General features: G+C 36.5%; 1 protein-coding gene across 1 annotated transcript in view; it reads right to left on the bottom strand.

Annotated features, from left to right (window-relative positions):
* The window catches only part of col11a1b (collagen, type XI, alpha 1b), a 70,391-nt gene extending 59,963 nt beyond the window's left edge, over positions 1-10,428 (bottom strand). The window contains exons 1-3 of the mRNA XM_056744361.1: positions 10,168-10,428; positions 2,374-2,538; positions 24-237 (exon numbers count right to left, since the gene is read on the bottom strand). Of these exons, the coding sequence (XP_056600339.1) occupies positions 24-237; positions 2,374-2,538; positions 10,168-10,306 (518 nt within the window). The 5' untranslated portion in view covers positions 10,307-10,428. The remainder of the gene's footprint in view (positions 1-23; positions 238-2,373; positions 2,539-10,167) is intronic.
* Between the last annotated feature and the right edge of the window lie 9,413 nt (positions 10,429-19,841).

A 19,841-nucleotide genomic window follows, 5' to 3' on the forward strand; every position in this document is an offset into this window, starting at 1 on the left:
CATATGTAATAGAGTCAACTTGCTTTCCATCTGCGAGGTTAATGGCACGGAACAGCGGGTAATCCTCAGGAGCTGGTTTCCCATGCTGATCCTCATACAAAAGGACCGGAGAGCGGCCCACCTCCACACCCAACTGCTGGATGCCCTGCTCGTTGTATATTGACAACAGGAAGGACTGCACTCCCACTTTTGGCTTGATGGTCATAAGGATGGAGAAATCCTGAGGGAACACTCCTCCTGAAGACACAGAAAGGCATTGTGGTTAAAAAATCAGCTGTTGTTGGTGATTCATAAACTTGCTTTTTTGTTTTTCATGAGATGAGTTAAGACTGCAGTACAATCCATCGTAACAGCCTTTGTATGTGATAGATTAACCATGAAACAATTTGTCTTTTTTATTGCCACATTAACTTTAAATGGTGTCAGATTAAACAACAAAATACAATTAAACGTGATGCACAAGCACTGGAATGGAAGTATACACTGATTTTCATAGAGTAACTCATGGATGATGTATTTTTGTGGGCCAAACGGGAAGTTAACGCCGCACTGATTCCCTCGACAGAAAGCCTATGCATTTTTCCCGTAGACCTTCGGAAGATCGCCAAAAAATAAGCTCTGTGCTTAATAAAGGTTTATGATGTTTATACGTCTATAACGATAATCTTTGCTATTTAACAAAACATTTGTTACTTTTGTAACCTAAATACAATCGGCAGTAGTAAAAAGCTAACATGAGGACATAAATAGACTACATTACGGTCGACGTCACAACCATCAAGCCTCTAACTTTTTCAAACTTTTTTAATAATGATTTTCTTCGTAACTAATTAGGAGAATGAATCCCCATCCACGTTTTTAGAGACTTGTGACCATGTTGCATTATTTGTATGATTTTGGTGCACGGTGAAGTGTAACGTCCTACCGAAGGATGCAGTCGCTTTTTTTAGCAACTTGTTAGAAACCACCGTTTTTAAAACACAAAGATTTGGATAATTACGGGTTATAACTGGTGTGTTTTATGTAATCTATTAAAACCTGAAAACATGAAGAGGTTTTGTTAACCACAGATCTTATTTCTTAGCCTGGTATGGAAGGGCAAGGGAATAATTGAGAAGCATTTACTATCTCGTGGGTTGGCACTTCTGAACTGTCTGAAGTTTAAAATCATTAGTGTACGCGTAAGCCAATCACATAACGTTCGGTTATGACGTATGTTATGCGCAGGCTTAGCCGCATAGAACTTCCGCTGTTAACAGGTAAGCGGGGAAAAAAACAATAATATATCAATAATATATCCAATCAATATTCTCCACAACAGAGCGATAGCATCCCATTTTTGCTGTTGTTATAGATTTCCCTTACTACGATCTCAAATTCGGTGCTTAGCTTTTACGTCACGGCTCTCAGTCCGCCCTCTCTTCGCTGTTGGACGGCTGTCTGGGAGATGGTTTGCTATAAATGACTGAGTACAGAACCGAACTGAAAATGAGCGGAAGTACGAAGTCTGACGTAAACTGTTTCCGGGGGCTGCAACCTTCTAAGCTCGCAGACTTAAAAACAAGGAATTGTTCTTAAAAGCACGCAGCCTGAAAAGTCCAAAAATCTTTTTTTTTGGATTTCCTAATTGCGTCACCTGATGCGCATTTTGCGTGGTGACAACATTAGCACACATCATAGATGTTTCTGTCTTTTTTAAACAAATACTGAGCCAGAAAAATGATATTTTATTTTAGAGAATACGACACGTTTCTGTAGATTTAAACAGCCCAACAGTATTAACCAACATTAGAAATTTAAAACAATAATGCATCAATAATGTTAATAACAACATCACATTTAATATTAAAATACTGACATGGACCTTTTTTGTGAATTGCATACATTTATTTAACTAAAGCTTTGAATGATTATTTAAAAATTTTACGTTACAGGTTACAGGTGCGCTATGAAAAACCCGCTGAAATAAGGTCGCATTTTGGGGGTGCATTTGAAGCAACCTTTGAATCGGGACAGCCTTACCAGCCTTCAGTCGCGCTTCTGTGAAGCAATCGGTCTTAAAATGCAGCCTTCAAAGAACACAGCCCCCGGATTGGGACACAGCTGTAGCCAGGCTACTTCTTTCTGCCAATTTTCCAAAAACCCACAGACTGGCGATGCAACAGGAAGTGCTAAAATGAGTTGAACTGAGAGGATCCAGCAACATTATGCACTTCCTGTTGGATGCATTTCAAAGAGACTTAAGAAAACACTTAAAATGGCACATTCTCGGATCCTTTGGAGTAGATTTAAGACATTGTCAATGCTGAACAGTTGCTCTTAGTGTAAGTGGTGATGAGAGAACAAGATTTACCACAATACATGCATAGTCACCTGGGAACAGCTGTTTGGTCGGGGTACTGAGTTGCGCCCGTTTGTCCACTCGGTAGGCAACATCTGGTTTGGATCCTCTCCGTATGGTGCAGAAGCCTTGTGTTTTCTTTATTCCTTCAGGTGAACTTTTAAAATCTAAGACCTTGAGCACGTCCACTGATTCAGCTGTGTGGGGTAGAATGTTGAGAACATCAAGGCGTTTGTCAGTATATAATCTCAAAATTGATCAAAAACACTTCATTATCTTCACCACAAACCAAAATAATATTACAGTCATGTCGAATAGTTTATTGCATTTAACAGCTAGCATTAATTTGGTTGAAAATGACTGATGTAACACTAAATGTGGCTATTGTCAATCAATTTTTTTAACTTGACAAAGTGAATAATGTTGAGTCGCAGGAAGAGCTGACTGGCATGATGATTAACCAAATAGATCAGCAAGTAAATAAAACTCTTATGTCTGATCGGTTACAAGACACGGGTGACCCCACGTTCCCCTTGCACAAGCAACTTGAGTAATAATATCAAAATACAAGAAAACGCAAGATGATATAAAGCTTATATGATTATTTCGTCAGAATATTTAGCAAAAAACACTTAAGGGTGGCCTTAAGTGTTACAAATCAGTGTGTACAATTTTACATTTCTTACTGTGCACTTGCAACTATTTTAGCCACTAATTCACTTAAAATTGATACATGAGAACAACGTAAAAAATAAATGAATGCAGGAATACTGTTACGTGTTTGAATAAACCGAGAGAGAGAGAGAGCCACGCAAGCAGGTGACAGCTTCGTCATCACTTCTGTGTGTGAATGCTCCATGAAGAGTGTGCTCACGTTAAATTGGGAACATTCCTGAACATCCTACTGTATACAGTACATTCAGTAAAAAAATTCAGTGTAACAGAGGTAAAACAGAGATCAAAATCTTATGGGGATGTGGTACTGATCTATATAAATGACTGGATTTCTCATGAAATCATTACAATGAAGTAACTGATCCTTCATGTTGGTATGCCCAAACATTCTATTGAATAAATGGGGAAATATTAACAAAACTGTATGCAATACAAACTCACCTTAAAGACGTCTATACATTGCTTTTCTGCCCCAAATAATATGAACATTGGAAAAATAATGAACAATTATTTTAAAAATACAGGTAAACTAAAAAACGAATCATGGGCATGCTATGGTTATTTTAGATTCTTATTTTGACAATAAGTCAATGACGCCCACTGTCAGTACGGCACACCACCATAGCGGTGCGAACACTTCTGGTGGCTTCACCTCCCGCCGATGGGCCTGTGCTCTACAGTATGTGCAATCCAGTTATTTATATAGATCAGTGGGATGTGGGCAACAAGGTAGACTGCTGTCCATATTGTTGTTAAACCAACAAAAAGAAGCCGTTTTCTCACTCACATTTTTCTTACCTTTACTTTTGATTTATATAGCTTTAACGAAAAGGTATTTTGAACTATTGCAATTAGGCTATGAAGATTTATTTTACATTTTATTACAATATGGTTATTATTTTATTTCAACACTTGATAATAAATACTTGAAACTTAATCTGTATCTTTGTTTAATTGCTTCTGTCGGTACAACCATAAACATGTTCTTCTTAATTTACTGTTTACTTGGCTTTTATAGTTAAACTAACCGTTTAACTCTGTCTGGTCAACCACATCTCTCACAACATTCAAAATACTACTTAAAACCCTTCTCTTCTGTTAATACTTGACAGACAAATGATAAAAAAACTAACCCTCTCTTTTTCTTCCAACAGGTAGTGGTCCAGCTTTTGTTGAAACTAGTGACTTTGTATTATTGATCCTGTATAATGTCTCTTATTGTTTCCTGAACTCTCTGTAAGTCGCTTTGAAAAACTGTCTGCTAAATGACAAAATTTAAATGTATAATTGCTATTTTTGTTATGGCGTTATTGTTCACAAAATTGTGGTATTTGCAACAACGTTTTTACCTTATATAATGTTTTTGTAATAAGCCTTTAATGTAGTTATATATACCAATATATATATGAATCACCCATGTACCAATATCCAGACTTTTCCAAATTCCTTCCAAGTGCCATTGGGTTGTTATGTAACTGTATTATAGTATCCAAGTTTGAAAACTGGGAGCCATACAGCATATGGTTAACCTGAATTAGACCTCTCTAATGCAATAGGGCTTACTTGTCTTTATTTTGCCTCGAGTGATTTTCTCAGTTGAACTGTGTTAGGTCTATATAAAGCACCAAAAAAAATGACAAGGTTTATGATTAGATTTTAATATATTTTAATTTAAACAGACCCATTAAATCTCCCTGTTTTCCTATGATTTTCACAACAATGCTAATGCTGACTGATGGCTTTACAATACACTGCCTAATTCCCTGCAATTGTATGTCTGCTGTACTGTGTAACAGTCAATGAAACAATTGCTCTATTATGTGATACCTGAGCAGCACCTTAGTAAAGATGTGACACCTGCACGAGGGCTCATCCACAAAGCCACACATTTCAGGATTTAAAAGTCACCACTGTTGGTCATCGCTCCTCTATAGTTATGACATCTCCGGGTTTTACAAGCCGCTTTATTTCACTGAGCTCCATTTAGGAGCCATCATGTTGATCCCACCAATGTCCTATAACTCTGTTTTTCTCAGCCTGCACCCCACAAACGACCCATTTCTAATGATCCCCAACAAGTCCAAGCTAATTCTTGAACAGGCTGAGAGATTTACAATATGATGCTGATTTAGGGTCTGATACTGTAAAGTGGACTGTAATGTCACTCTGATTTATTACACCACTTGAGCCTTTAAAGCTTCGTCTTTGGTGCTGTTTGAAAAGCAAAGTTCTCTAGTCAATCCAGACTGATAAACGAGAAGATACACAGGGTTTAGGGATTTTTGAAGTATCACCTGGGCTACTTGCATACATCACTGTCGAAACTATACATCCTTACACAACTCTCTCTATTGGACGCAGCTGTTCGTCATCACCACCACGAAAGCAAAGAATGTTAGACAGTGGGAACTAATACTGAAGCCTAGAGATAGGCCACTGAATCTTAGGATATAAAGGAACAGCAACAGGCTCAGTAGATGACTAGCACAAAAAAACAGAAATTTCTGACTACCCCCACAACCAGAGACTACAAAAACATCAACGTCAGGTCAACTGAACATATTTGTCTGCTGGTCAGGCAGCAGACAGGAAGTATCTTTTTCAAAGCCCTAAAAATAATAAACGATGCATCCAAGAATGACTTGCAGCTAAGACTCATTACTCACACTCTTTGGACTTTTCAGCAATTGAATGGATTTCTTGAGTTTTCAACAGGGTTTTTATTTTCATATGGTTTGACGTCACAAAAGAGCTCACTTTCCATCCTATCCCACAATACTAAGCCTGGGAAAACACTTTAGACTGATACTTTTATGTCTTTTTTTTAATACTTTTGCCCCATAACAGTGTGTAGGCTATTATAAGGCACAATAAACCAGTAAGAACATTATAAAAGAGCTGCATTTGTTAACACACAGACATTTGGTCATCAAACCCACAAAAAATTGTGTGAGATTCTGAAAGGTCTTACTGATTCAAATTCTCACATATCCTGCAATATATTTAGCATCAAAAGCCCAATCTGAAAATGTATGGAAGTTCAACTTGATGGGTCTTTTTGTCATTATTGTCTTTGGCCATATGGCAGAAGCCTGCGAGAAGTGCTGATTCGGTAGTTCCATATGTGGCCAGGAGCTGAAGGGTGGAGCTTTTTTAGGGTTAGTGAGCATGCAAAACACATTACGGTGTCTGCATGGCACAACTTTGAGAAAAGTCTAACTTCTATTGTATTAAAACAAAGAATGAGAGATTTGGTATAATTAAGATTAAAAACTTTAATTTACCAGCATAGGTTTTCTGTAAAGTGTATGAATCTGTTAACCAATGTATCTAGAAGTATACTCCAGAAAGTCTAAAAGAGAATGCTGGGAAACGCTATAACGTTATAACAGCTGAATGCAATAAAGCTTTGGTGCGTCTACATGTATGTGCATGCTTGTGAGCGTAATGATGCGGTGAGCTCTTAATGTAGCTTTGAGAAAACAGGATCTGAAGAGTTTCCATTCAGTGTAACCCCCATTGACAAAAAAAAAGAGCAGCTCTCTGTGTTATCATTCTAAATGAGAAAGGTAAAAGGCATCCAAACTTGTAAAACCGATGGAGTCTATAACTCGTCTCTTCCAGAATGCTGTGCTACTGTTTTTTCTTTTCTAAACTTTAAACTAAAGGTCTCTTTGTGCTCGTCAGAATGCCTCTCAGCATTATTGCATACCTAAAGGCCTCATATATTCCAGATGTGGAATTCCAAGGCACAGGACCCCCCTCTCACAGAAGCTCTTAAAAAAAATCAGTCACTATCCCAAATCCATTAAGGCAGCAAATAAGCACATATTGTTTACATTGACATTTTACATTTATGTATTTGGCAGACGCTTTTGTCCAAAGCAACATACATTGCATTGTACTATACATTTGTTTCTGACAATGTGCAATCCCTTTGAGATAGAACCCATGACCCACTGAGCCCCAGGAAAGTCATTGTTATAATGCACCTTAACATAATTCAAATGTGCTGATTATTTATTAAACTTTTAATAAAAATTGTATCAAACTTATGAAATTTCCAGGCAGCAAAGAATAACCAGACAGCAAAATATGACAAGATTCTATCAGGATAACAGACTTGGTGTCCCATGGGTGTTTGGGACCCATGTTGCCGCTCCATTCTTCTGAATCATTCTGGTTCAAATTCTGAGGTGTGTTGTCCAAACACTAGCAAAGCACCAGTCAGTCAACGGAAATTTTAACAAAAGAGGCGATCGATGAATGAATAAATCAATTGCCTTAGTATACTTTCCAATTAAAAACAAATGCAGAAAAAAGGTCCAGCCATTGTGCTTGAATGTCATCAGTTCAACACCACCATGTCCCAACCTTTTCATTATTGGATTTCCCAGCAGGGGTGGCCAATATCTCACGTGATGTAGAAGATCTTATATGACCAGGTGGCTTTCATGCATGACATGTTAGTCAGAATATTAAACTAAAACGTTTAAACCGAACACCCATCCCCAAGCTATGACAAGTTAAAGCGCAATGTTCTAAATACATTATCAGTATGTTACATATCAAAAAATGCCTTCTGAAAAGCAACACAAAGGAAAATGTTCCCACTTCACCTACCAGATTGTTCTGTTTGATTGTTCTTGCTTATAGTTTAATCGGACAAACATCCCAGCTAACACAGTACATTCTGACAACGTCGCCAGTACGTCTTCATTTGGTCACTATGACATTACTTTGTGACCACGTTCTGAGGATGTCTTTGCAACGTTCCATTTCTTAGAATTGTTGCTTACGTTCCAGAAACGTCCTAGCCACGTCCTCAAGTAACGTCGTGAATTAATCCAATGGAGAATGTTGTAGCTACGTGACGTGCTCGTCCTCTGATGACCGGGACACTGGTCATGTGAATCTGGTCATTTCTGTTTATTATGTTATTGTATGGAACATTTATGATCAGAGGAAAATCTTTTATAATGTCAAGACGAATGCTATTAATCTGATATCTGACAGCTATTAAACTGGAGTTTAATTCGATACCACAATTACAAATATTTATTTTGTGCGCGCGCATCTGATTTCGATGTGCGCGTCTCCAGCACTAGCGTGCCTTCTTTGTTCTGCAAAGAGCCGCGCGCTCTCATCGTTTAAACGTTAAATGTCATTTCTTTTTAAACCTCACTGCCTGATTTTACTTTAGCGGTTTATTAATATCCTAACTTTACTTTACGGATGTGAGAGTAAACACATATTTTAGTGATTTTATATCGATTTGACGCGTTTAAATGAACAGACCCTGATGTTTGTGACTTTGACTAAGGCTTGATTATTGTTTCTAAAAACGGACAACCTGCTAAACATATGTGGTAAGACAAGAATATAATGTTAAGCCTTAACATAATGTTTATACATATCTGTCAATAAATATTCTGCAATCTGCTTTAAATCCTCTATATTGTGTTGAAGTCTTTGATTATTTATGTCATGTACTACAGTATAAATAAAATATCTGATTGTGATGTACAGTGTTGTGTTGAGTTTTATAATACTGTGCTTTATACATATTTTAATAAGAATTACTCCGATTGTGCATAAAATTGAATCTTTAACGTACATATTAAACCACAAATTAATTTAATCCTCCATGAGAGGGATGATAACTGTTTAAATAAAATAAAAAACGATTTTAACAACGTGACAGTTTGGTCATAACGACATGCTCATCACGTCCCAAACACGTTTTTTGATACGTCGCTGCGACGAATATGGTACGTTTTAAGTATGTCTTCAGGAGGTACCGGCTCTCACTAAATCCTTGGTGTTTCGAGTCAGATCCGTGGGCGTGGCTTGTTGGTTTTGACTAAATCTTTGGTGTTTCAAGTCTTACGAAATCTTTATCCTAACCCACACCCTAGCCCTAACCTTACTAGTACCATCTAAACTACCCATGATTTTTTTTTCAACACCCGTTTGGGTGATGACGTCCGTCTCGAAACACCGAGGATTTAGTGAGACCCGGTAAAATCACCACGTCCCAACAACGTCCAATGTTACGTCGTCACGCGCGAATATCGAAATCACAAAATTACGTCGCTGGAACGTTATTATGGTACATCGTGGCGTCGACTATGGTCCGTTACAGATACGTCGTCACAACGTAACTGTGTTAGCTGGGATGAGACAAGCATGTGATAAAACAATTAGCTAATTTTTTACAACTCAGAAGTGCATGATTGCTAAATTTTGGCTTGTTCTTAAATCACTTTATACTTTTATTCATAAAATGTTGCTGTGGATCTAACATTTAAACGGTGGATGCAAAGCAAGGTGTGGACCTATGAAGATGGACTTAAAAAAATACTTTAAATATACGTGGCACGTTAACACTTGACCAGATAAATTGGCATTGCAATGTTTCTCTCTCTCTCTCTCTCTCTCTCTCTCTCTCTCTCTCTGCCTGTGCAATAAAAATTCTAAATGTAACTCTGTGCACTAGAGTGCCCCTTTGGTAGTTGTCAGGTAGTGCAGTTTTTATGGTAGGCAGAATGATGCCTCACGCCTTTACCAGAGGGTCACATATACTATAACAGTTATTATACAGAATCTCGTTTGACCGTAACTGTGACGAACTGTTGGGATATTTGTTTAATTACTGTAGATTTCAGGATCAAATTTGATTAATATACGTAAAAATCTAAAATTTCCGTTTGATAATGAAACGGACACTAACTAATTGTTAGAATAGACTATTGATACAAATGTGCACATTAGGAAAACATTATGAAGTTGGTGTAGACTACAGACATCTTAACCAAAAAAATACAAAATTTTAGAAAATATTTTCATTAACATCAATTGACCTATATTAAAACCGATGGAATGTGCTGACAGAATATTTAAGCTACTTTCTAAAAAATTACTCTGTAATATTCTGCACCTCGAAACTTGATGGGATGCCTACCTCCATATTCTGAATTTGGGAAAGTGCTGAAAAGGCTGATTAGATAGGCACATCAATGGGTTTTTAGCAAATGTATTATATTCATTTGTTATGATATTTCGACACTGATAATATTAAAAGCCCACTTTACACTGTGTATTGAAGGCTGACATCAATGAAACGATGCTCTTTTGTCGTTTTTACGTACCTGCTCTCACATGTGCTGTCTGCAGGACAAAGGTTAGACTGATGATAGCGGTGATAGCGGAGTTCCTGAGACACTTTTTCGTTTTCCATCTCGTGGACCACCTTTCCTTATCCATGACCGGCGCCCTCAAATGTGTCATAAAACGGGCGTTTTACTTAAAAATTCGTTCCCTTCCACAATCCAGATTATTGTTATTTACGTTTTCTGAACTGCCATGGGCGAAAAATTCAATAGGTTTCTTCGTGAACAAACTCCTCACTCCCTCCGCCCAGTAGACAGACTGAAGGTAAACGGGCTCTCATGAAAAAAAGGAAACGCGTTTGTTCCCCGAAGAGCTAAAGTCTTTTAGAGGGTTGGACATGTGGACTAAATCTGACCCGTGAGTAAAGAGAAATTAACACGGGAAAAGCAGCGGTTTTGGAAGACCCACCCATTATTTTGGTGTGTGCTTCAAAAGTTTTAAACAGTTCCCCGAAAACTCAGAGCTAGGTGTACCTACACACCAGGCAACATGGAAATAGTGATGGGACAGCTGGAGACAAAAGTCACATCATCCACTGGATTATCATCCTGCATCCTTTCTTGACTATTGCAGTACTAGGACGATAAGGACTATTTGCACATCATCACCCATCATTTTTTTTTATCATAATGATGAAGGATGTTGATGATTATTATTGCATTAAATAACTTTTGGTATATTAACTTTTACATTTGGGTAATATTTAAATGATTAGTACTATTTATTTATTTATTTATGTAATGCACATTTACAGAAATGACATTCTGATGCACTGCACAGTTGTGTATGGCTGTAATAAGACTACAAAAATGTAACCAAAACTTGTGATGGTAGGTAGACCATGGGGGAATTCTACTTGTAATTCTACTGGTGGAACTTTTTCACGGGAAAATGTATTTATAAGAGACAAACACTTTTTGCCCATGTGAAGTGCTGGCCAGAAGTGGCCCGTTTTAAATTCTTCAAGATGTAGAGAATGCCAGACAAAGAGACCATCACCATGAATGAGAGCTAGAGACGAGATGTCAAGTTGGAATTCCTTCCAGATAAAGAGTATTTTGGATTCCTGGGCTGCAGATGTCTTATATTTATTTTTAGAAGTGATTACACTCTCTCATTGATGGGCAGGAGGCATTCATATAATGCTGCAGTCAGCTTTTTACGGTCTAAAGTCACTATTGACAGTATTAAAGCCTTAATTGTCACTGTAATGCAGAACACATTTACCATCATCATGTGTTTGCCCATAATAACCCATTCCGGAATCCATTTGTAGAACTCAGTTGTTTGTCAGTCAGTTGTCTGTCCAACTGCATTCTACTTTACATGGAGTATGCACCCAAGACTTTCACTATCCATAGGTAGTGATGTGACAATAAAAGTGATTTGATTTGAATGGAGAAACAATAAAAGCAAGCGAAACAAATAAATGACCTCACAGCATATGTTTCTTTAAAATCTAATGTATAAAATGACAAGCTTTTCACATACAGATGAGACAGGGCTATGTTGTGCATACCGTATTACTAAGAAAGATCACATGGGTTGGCACTGACAGTCTGGTTTTCAAATGGTATCTTCAAAGTACCAAAGTTGATAAGTCTGTTTGTAAATGCTCATCGTGTCAACTTTCAGCCTATATTTGTAACTTCTCTCCTAGACAGAAAAGAGAATAAAAACAATAGAACCACAAACATATGCGGACACTTTACTGGGACAGGCAAAATAGTTCTTAAAGTGATAGTTCACCCAAAAATGGAAAAATCTGTCATCATTTACTCACTCTCTTGTCGTTTCAAACCTATATGACTTTCTTTCTTCTGAAGAAAGTTGGTGACCGGACAGCGATGTCACCTATTCCTTCTATTCTATTGACACAAAAGGAATGGGTGCCGGTTAACATTATTCTTCAAAATATTTTAATTTGTGTGCTATGGATTAAAAAAAGTCATACAGAGTAAATGATGACAGAATTTTCACTTTAAGTTTAATCAGCTGTAAATGTAAATACAGTTTTTCAGCACAGAACACAAAATAAGAAAAACATGTTTTAGTTGTTTTTCTATAAACCATGTAATTAAGAAGTCAATGTACATACATCTATGCATTGTATAATTATTTTATAAAAAGCATTTTAGACATTGCAAACCTTTCAATTTGTTTGCCTAGTTCAACATACTGTTCAAATGTAAGCCCAAAAAAGCAGTCTCTCGTGCCAAACATATTCTATGTTTGCTCTTCAAAAGAATGAATTTAGAGGTTTGACTTTCCAAAAGTTTTGAGACGCGAGTCAAGCTTAACTCTTGCCGCAGGACACCCATTATATTCTGGTCTTGGTCTGCTCCGCTGCACTAGGTTACATGTCTTTTAGATCTTGACCTCAACGTTTCTGTTCTCTACATTACAGTTTGACATTTGAGGCTTTGTCCTGACTTCTGTCTTGGCTTGATGATAGACTCTGAGGTTTGAGACATGGCCAGTTTCGCTGTGTTGCCGCACTGCTGGTGGTAGCATTACAAAGCTGTTAACCTGATGGTTAACAAAGATTAAAAGGGTTAATACACCCAGTAAGTAAGTACTGTACTGTTATCTGATAATAGCGTCAAACTGTTGTAGGGAAGCAGGCAGAATTTACAGCAAAACCGTGCGGTAGATTATGGATGACTGGCTCAACCACAAGACTCTGGAATGTGCTTTAGTCTGAGGATGTATTTATTTACTGAACAGCTTAATACGATTCCTTTCTTATTGATTCAATCATTAAAACATGTTCAGACTATTTGTTATCATATTTGTATTTTTAAATAACAGTCATGTTTGATCTAAATACTGTGCATGTGTTTCTATTGAGCCTTCAATAGATATGTTACTTCAAAGATCTGTAGATTTGAATCTTACACATGCAACTCACACCATGAATTGATGACAGCCTGTCTCTATACCGCAACACATTGATTGTGTATTTAATTATTTAAATTCAGAGGAAAATGCATGCTTGGAACAAGCATTAGGAACGTTTTGAAAAGACAGGACATACAGTACATAAAACCCAGCTCCCTTGTTTCCGATACTCAAAGCTTGTGCAACGTTTTTGGTCACTGCCTGTTTTTCATTCAAACTGATACTTAAAAGTCAATAGAATTAATCAATAAATGGTAACCTTATAGCACCATATAAAAGTTAAAACATAGTTCAAATGCAACGTTTTTCCTCTTTAAATGGAGTACTGTGCTTTATTGTCTGCATGTTATTCATCATCGTTTACTGAGGCTTTATCTTAGTCATTATTTACTCTTCTGTTAGCCTTTTGTTTTGACTATTTTGCCTTTGAAAAAACATACAACAGTCTTTTGATTTGTAGTTCAATGAGACACTGTTGTGTACGAACAAATGCACTATAAATCTTGGTGAAATGATGAGAAACGAAAAGCATGACAAAATATTCAATGCGAAAACAGTTTACGATAAATCAGCTTGATTACCAGCAGATTTTCTGCATTTGTTCTCTACATTAATTACAGCGGTGCGTGTTCCCAGTGTAATTATTTTTGAAATGATCACCACATAAGTTTAAACAGCTTTGACTACAATAGTGTCAACCCACTGACAACAGATAGATGAAACATTCTGCATCTATTAGCATTGGCCTGTTTCATCTGTTTTCTTAGGTGGAGATATAAAAGGCCAATAGCTGAGGTGAATCGCGGTTCATACTTGGAAGTTCTTTTGAAATGACTAAGAACACCACAAATATGTCTAAAGTTAAACCACATCATTCTGGAGGAGTAAACCCTACTTTAGAAAATCTTCATTAGGTTTGTTTGGTCTTGCTGATTAATATGAAACCGGGCTGCTTAAAATTACATTGAAAGAAAATAAAAACACAGCAAGGTCGAAGGTCCAATGCACTCAGAGAGACTAGGCGCTTTGTAAACAGCATAGCCCCATTAAACCATACATGATAAACTTCAGGGTCCTTTAGACTAAACAGGAAATTCAAGAATGACCAGTATCCAGTGCGAAATAACCCATCCTAGTACAACAATTTTAAATGCTAGAATTTAAACTGACCAATAAAAAATATATTAAATATTTTAACATATTTATATATTTTTAATAGCTAATACACCATATTTGCAGCAGGACATATGTGACCTCGTCTGTGAATACCAGAGTAAAGTCTCAGAATCTATAGTTATGACATAATGGGCATCAAAGTTTGATTTCAACCAGTAATTTCACTATTATTTCAATTTTTGACATAATCTTACTCGTGCACGTCATAGTTATATTTTATAAATCATTAGGCTATACTTACAATGATTTACATAGAAAACAGCAAAAAACAAAAAAGAACTTTAGCTGGGTTTGTACATTCTGGGTCATATTTTTGAAGGCTGTATGTGTTCTTGCATCTGATGTACACATTTTCTTCACCACATTAATGATGAAGTGTGATGTAAACAGTGTTGGGTAAGTTACTCTGAAAAAGTAATTAATTACTAGTTACTCATTACATATTCAATAGTGTAATTAGATTACTGTCCAAATTACTCTGTCCAAAAAGTATTTAGTTACTCATTACTAATTACTTTCTATATCCTACATCGACCTTGATTAGTTAAGTGATTTAAGGATAGACATGAAACGGCTTATTTAATTCATTCAAATAAATAATATTATTAACTGACCAAAGTATTACAAATGTGAGCACAGATTTTAAAGTAAGACTTTGAATTTTGATGTCAATTACACTATTGCACACGCATATATTTCACAAAGTATTTAGTTTAAGTACATCAAAAGTAACTGTAATTAAATTACAGAAAACATATGAGTAATCCCTTACTTTACTTTTTCAAGGCAAAAGTAATTAAAATACAGTAACAAATTACTTAGTAACTAGTTACACCCAACACTGGATGTAAAGCATTTTATAAGGTCTAGTATTTTTATTTGCATCGTCAGTGTTTAATTTCTCTCGTATTGACTTTTCAAATTAAGATATACTCTTTTGACATCTGTTTACACTTAGCAAATGTATGTAGGAATGTTAATAAGATGGCCATGTGATCTCTGTGTAAGACAGGGATACACAAACTGAAAGATGTCACTTTCTCTCTGCTCCTGACAACATCAATACAAAACATATTGCCTTGATTTTCTTTCCAATTATTGCTGTAAATCCAAGCTGAAGACCATAGAAGCAGCTCTGGCCAAGGGTTCGGAAAAACACATGCACTAAACGCGCCACAATCATATCAGTTTCAGTGGAGCTGTGAGAGGTCATCTGCAAACAGCAGATAATGAGGAAAAGTAGAATGAAAATCAAACAACTGTGGAATGTCTGATATTCGGACCTGTGACAGTGATCTGGAGAAAACTACTAAAGAAAATATTTCGATTTATCAGATAAGCTACAAAGAACACATTTAGATAATGAATGATGCTATGACAAATGCAGAGATTGTATAGTAGAATGGCATGACATCACAGCACTAAATAATGTGATGATGGCAGGAGATCTATTTTAATCCTGCCAAATTCATATGCTGACATTTATCTGAAGCATCTGCTCCTAACAGTGTGATGGTCACAGTCACAGTCAGAAGAAATCACACAGGTTTTCCGTTGTGGTCTTTTTTACTGGTGCACTTTCCGTTTTGCATTCCTGATGATCCACAAAGCTACAATTGCATCAATAGTTGAGTCATTTTCACATATTTTTCTAGATTTTTTGATCAGGCCATCGATAAAACAGTATTATTCTCTTCTTCATGAAGCCATATTTCCAATGATTTGTTCTACCCGATCATTTGAATTTATTTGGTGATCTGATAACATAGATTACAAATTGAAATTACCAATGAAATATAAGAATTTTGAAAGATCGCAAAACATGCTAATAACAGAAATAATGTGATCAACCATATGGACACAGCAGCATTTCCATATGGACTTCCGCCATGCCAACAATTTGCCGACATGTGTCAGACAAGACAAAGCTCTGATAGAACAAATGCTACAGATTTAAAATCTGTGACAGGGAGCAGAAGATAAGGAGCATATCTGGAAGTTGTTAAAAAGCAGACAGCACATTCCCTTATGTGGAATCAATTTTTCCATAAGGAGTGTCATTGTTTCCATATAGATGCCACCGTTTATTATTACCTATAGATGGGGTCTCTATTTGTGATGTGCAATGATCATACGATGAATGCACGATAATAAAGGGCATTCATACATTAGATGTTGAAAAGAATGTAAATATCACATTAGCACTACATAAAACACTACTAGCATTTTCCCTGTAAAATAATTTGAGGGGCGACATAAAAATACTTTAATAGTTTTCATGTAATAATTACATGTTCTTCGTGTTTTTCTAATTTGTGGTCTTTTTCTATAATTTGACTTATTTTACCTGTTTTTCACATTAAACCTCGCCCAAAAATATATATTTTTTGGCAGCTGGGACACCAAAAAATAACATGAAGTAACATATTTTTTCTGTACAATTATGCATATTTGATGTGTTTAACATTTTTCAAAAATACTCGAAAATTCGGTAAAACAGTGAAATTTACATTGTGTGTGAAAGATGTGTAAATGTGAGAAATAACAGTAAAATTCAGATTTTTTTTACAGTGTAGTCTTTGATGAATATTGGACATACTATTAAATGCTTTACATCACGAGCCAAACTTTAAATGACCCAAGCTTTTCCATAATGACAACATGCTAGAGACATCTTTTTGAGGTTTATGCTATATACATGAAAAATAAACAAATTAAAGGGTTATTCTTATGTGCTCAATATGAGCAGAGAGCTTTTCGTAAAACCCTTTTAGATCTGATAAATGCCTTGAGTTTTCTGCTTCACATGCTTTTTCTACAGCCTACAATCAAAGCACTGCAATTGGTGGCATGATGTCAGAGAAGCCAACCTTCAGTTAGTCGTATGAAACCACAGAACCATATTCAAGCCCTGTGGCTTTGTCGAGCTTGCTTAATGACGGTCTTGGATGACGGTCTTGGTCTGCGCTTATAAGTAAAAAAATCTCTGCGACGGACGTTCTAGCTAAAAAAAGTCAGTGAGTCAATGAATGCCTCGACAAAGATGGAATACATGTTGTCGGTTTAGTTTTGATGTCTTAAATAGGCTTGGGAACCCTGCAGACATGAAAAGACATAATGTCAGGGGGTGCAGTGGTTCAGTGTGTCAGAGAAGACACCCAAATTGCTCCGTGGGTTGGAGACCTGACCTATGGTGCCAAGCTAAAGAGTGTTTGGCATACACTAGAAAACACCTCCCAAGAACTTGGCAAGTTATGAAATTTGTTGAGTTAACAAACATAGTGACCATTCCCAGATGAGTCGGTGGGAAAATGGGTTTGGAGAGCAAATTCTTTTTTTTCTTATCCTTCTGGAGAAAGATAACAGAATCTTTTATTGCCTGATTTAAAAATAACTAAACATCCATTCATGAAAAGCAGTCTAAGGAATTCTGTTTACCTAGAATTATATCACATTGTATTTTATTGGGTGGAGTGTCCCCTAGTGGAAAGAGATGGTACACTGATGACTGAGCTTCTCAGACATTTTCAACGACAGACAACATTTCAACCATGTTATCATCATCAGCAGATTCCTTGCATCATCAGTGTATTGTCTCCAACACACTTTTTCAGTAAGATTTGCGGTAATTGGAAAGAAAAGTTTAGTGCATTTTTGTGTGGTTTAGAATCCCTGTCCGGCCACAGAGCCAAGACAAGCTCTTTGTCCAACTGTACCTCCTTCTCACATCTCTGTGTCTCCTAATTCTATTCTGCAAGATCTGCCATCAAAACTTGATGGCCTTTCGCCAAAGTTAACTTCCTGGATCTTAAAGGCCTTACTCAGGACTCTCTCGCAGTTGGTTTAGTTCTACATAAATATGACATAAGATAGAATAAGAATTCTGTGAAAATAAGGTAATGTCTACACGTGTTATCAACATATGGTGGCAGTCCCACGACCCTGACTTTTAACTGACCTCCACAAAACTCTTCAAATGATTTGTTGACAAGTCAAACTGAACCTGTTTTTGAGTTGAACTCAAGACCGGTCACAGTGGTAAACAGATCACTGGAAAGCATTATCAGAGAATAATACCTGAAAATATAAGCTAATATTAAAACAAAAGTCATGTGCACTTTAATCACACTTTATGGTGCCTTTGACTATTAAATATGTGAATGAATCCAACCAAAACCCCTTTCCTTTGTGTTACAGAGAAAAAAAGAAATCTGTACAAATTATGGATTCTCATTTTGAGGTGAACTGTCCCTTTATTCTCTCTGCCACTGTGCAAGGCCAATATTTTTTAATGTCATCTCTGGCCAGTATAAGCATTTACTGGCAATGCGTCTTTCAATAGAGCTAATCTTTCTTTTTTAGATCAAAAGGAAGCCAAGACAAGAGAAAAGAACACAGAGAAAAGAGAAAAGAGAAGAATTTTAGAAAAGAGGAGAGGAGACTTATTGTCTGCGACAAGCAATTTGTTTTTTTTCGTAGCAGACTGGGGCAGATTGAGCTCTGGTGCCTCTGATTCCGAGAGAAACCTCTCTTGGCTACTGTTATGGCAGCGGGTTTGAGCAGAATGGGGCCAGATGAAGACAGAAAGTTGGTCCAAAAAAATTCTAAACTGTGAACATACTGTGAACTGTATCCATGATCAGAAACAAATAAATTCCACAATCACTGAATCATCTGGTCAGGTTCTGTTCACACCCTTTCCACTCAAGACAAAATGTCTCGCTTTGGAGTTAGACTAAAAATATGTTGCATTTGCAAGGTGAATAATATAAACAGCATGAGTTCAGGTAAACATTTTGAAAGTCTTATCATAGTCATTAAATTGAATTTGTGTCTTATTTGAGAAGCAGAAACTAAACCAGCACTCTTAAAATGATTACAGCTTTTAATTTTTAAGCATACTTTACAATATTTTGGTTTTAAAATCTTAATACATGAGAAACTGTTGTTTTGCCTTTAAATGGGGCGTGTAGCAGGCAGCAAACACACAATGTGAGAGTATACATACGATGTATACTGATTTTATAAAAAGTTGGCAGATTATTGCACGAAACCCTTTATGAACCTTTAATGCATTTAAACAATCATGTGAGACAAAATGTAGTTTAAATTCTCACTGTTATTTTGATTAGGATTTATTTAAGGCACGTTTTTCACAACCCTGTTTCGTACTTAAATTTGCAGCTGTATTTGCAACACAGAGTTTATATGCCAAGCTAATTTGGTCTAATACAAACTTTTACAGGCCACAACACAAGTGCATTTAAGTATTATTATCATTTATATATATAGGTCAAATGCATAAGGGAATTGTACAAATAAAAATGAATTTAGATGACAACAATTTAATTGACTTTATATCACTGGGGTATAGACGCATTCTTTGATAAGAGAAGAAAGAGACACAGGGAATAAGCAAGATGAACACAATGACATGACATGCCTTCTTGCCCATGAGAGAGACAACTGTTTCCCGCTGACTACTGTGAAACAAGATCATAAAATTGATTCCATCTGTACTCTCGTGGATAACTTTCAGCCTCCCTCCTAGTATCTTCCCCTCATTTACATCAGC

This window comes from Triplophysa dalaica, chromosome 3, assembly GCF_015846415.1.
Source record: "Triplophysa dalaica isolate WHDGS20190420 chromosome 3, ASM1584641v1, whole genome shotgun sequence".
In the NCBI taxonomy this organism is placed as follows: Eukaryota; Metazoa; Chordata; class Actinopteri; order Cypriniformes; family Nemacheilidae; genus Triplophysa; species Triplophysa dalaica.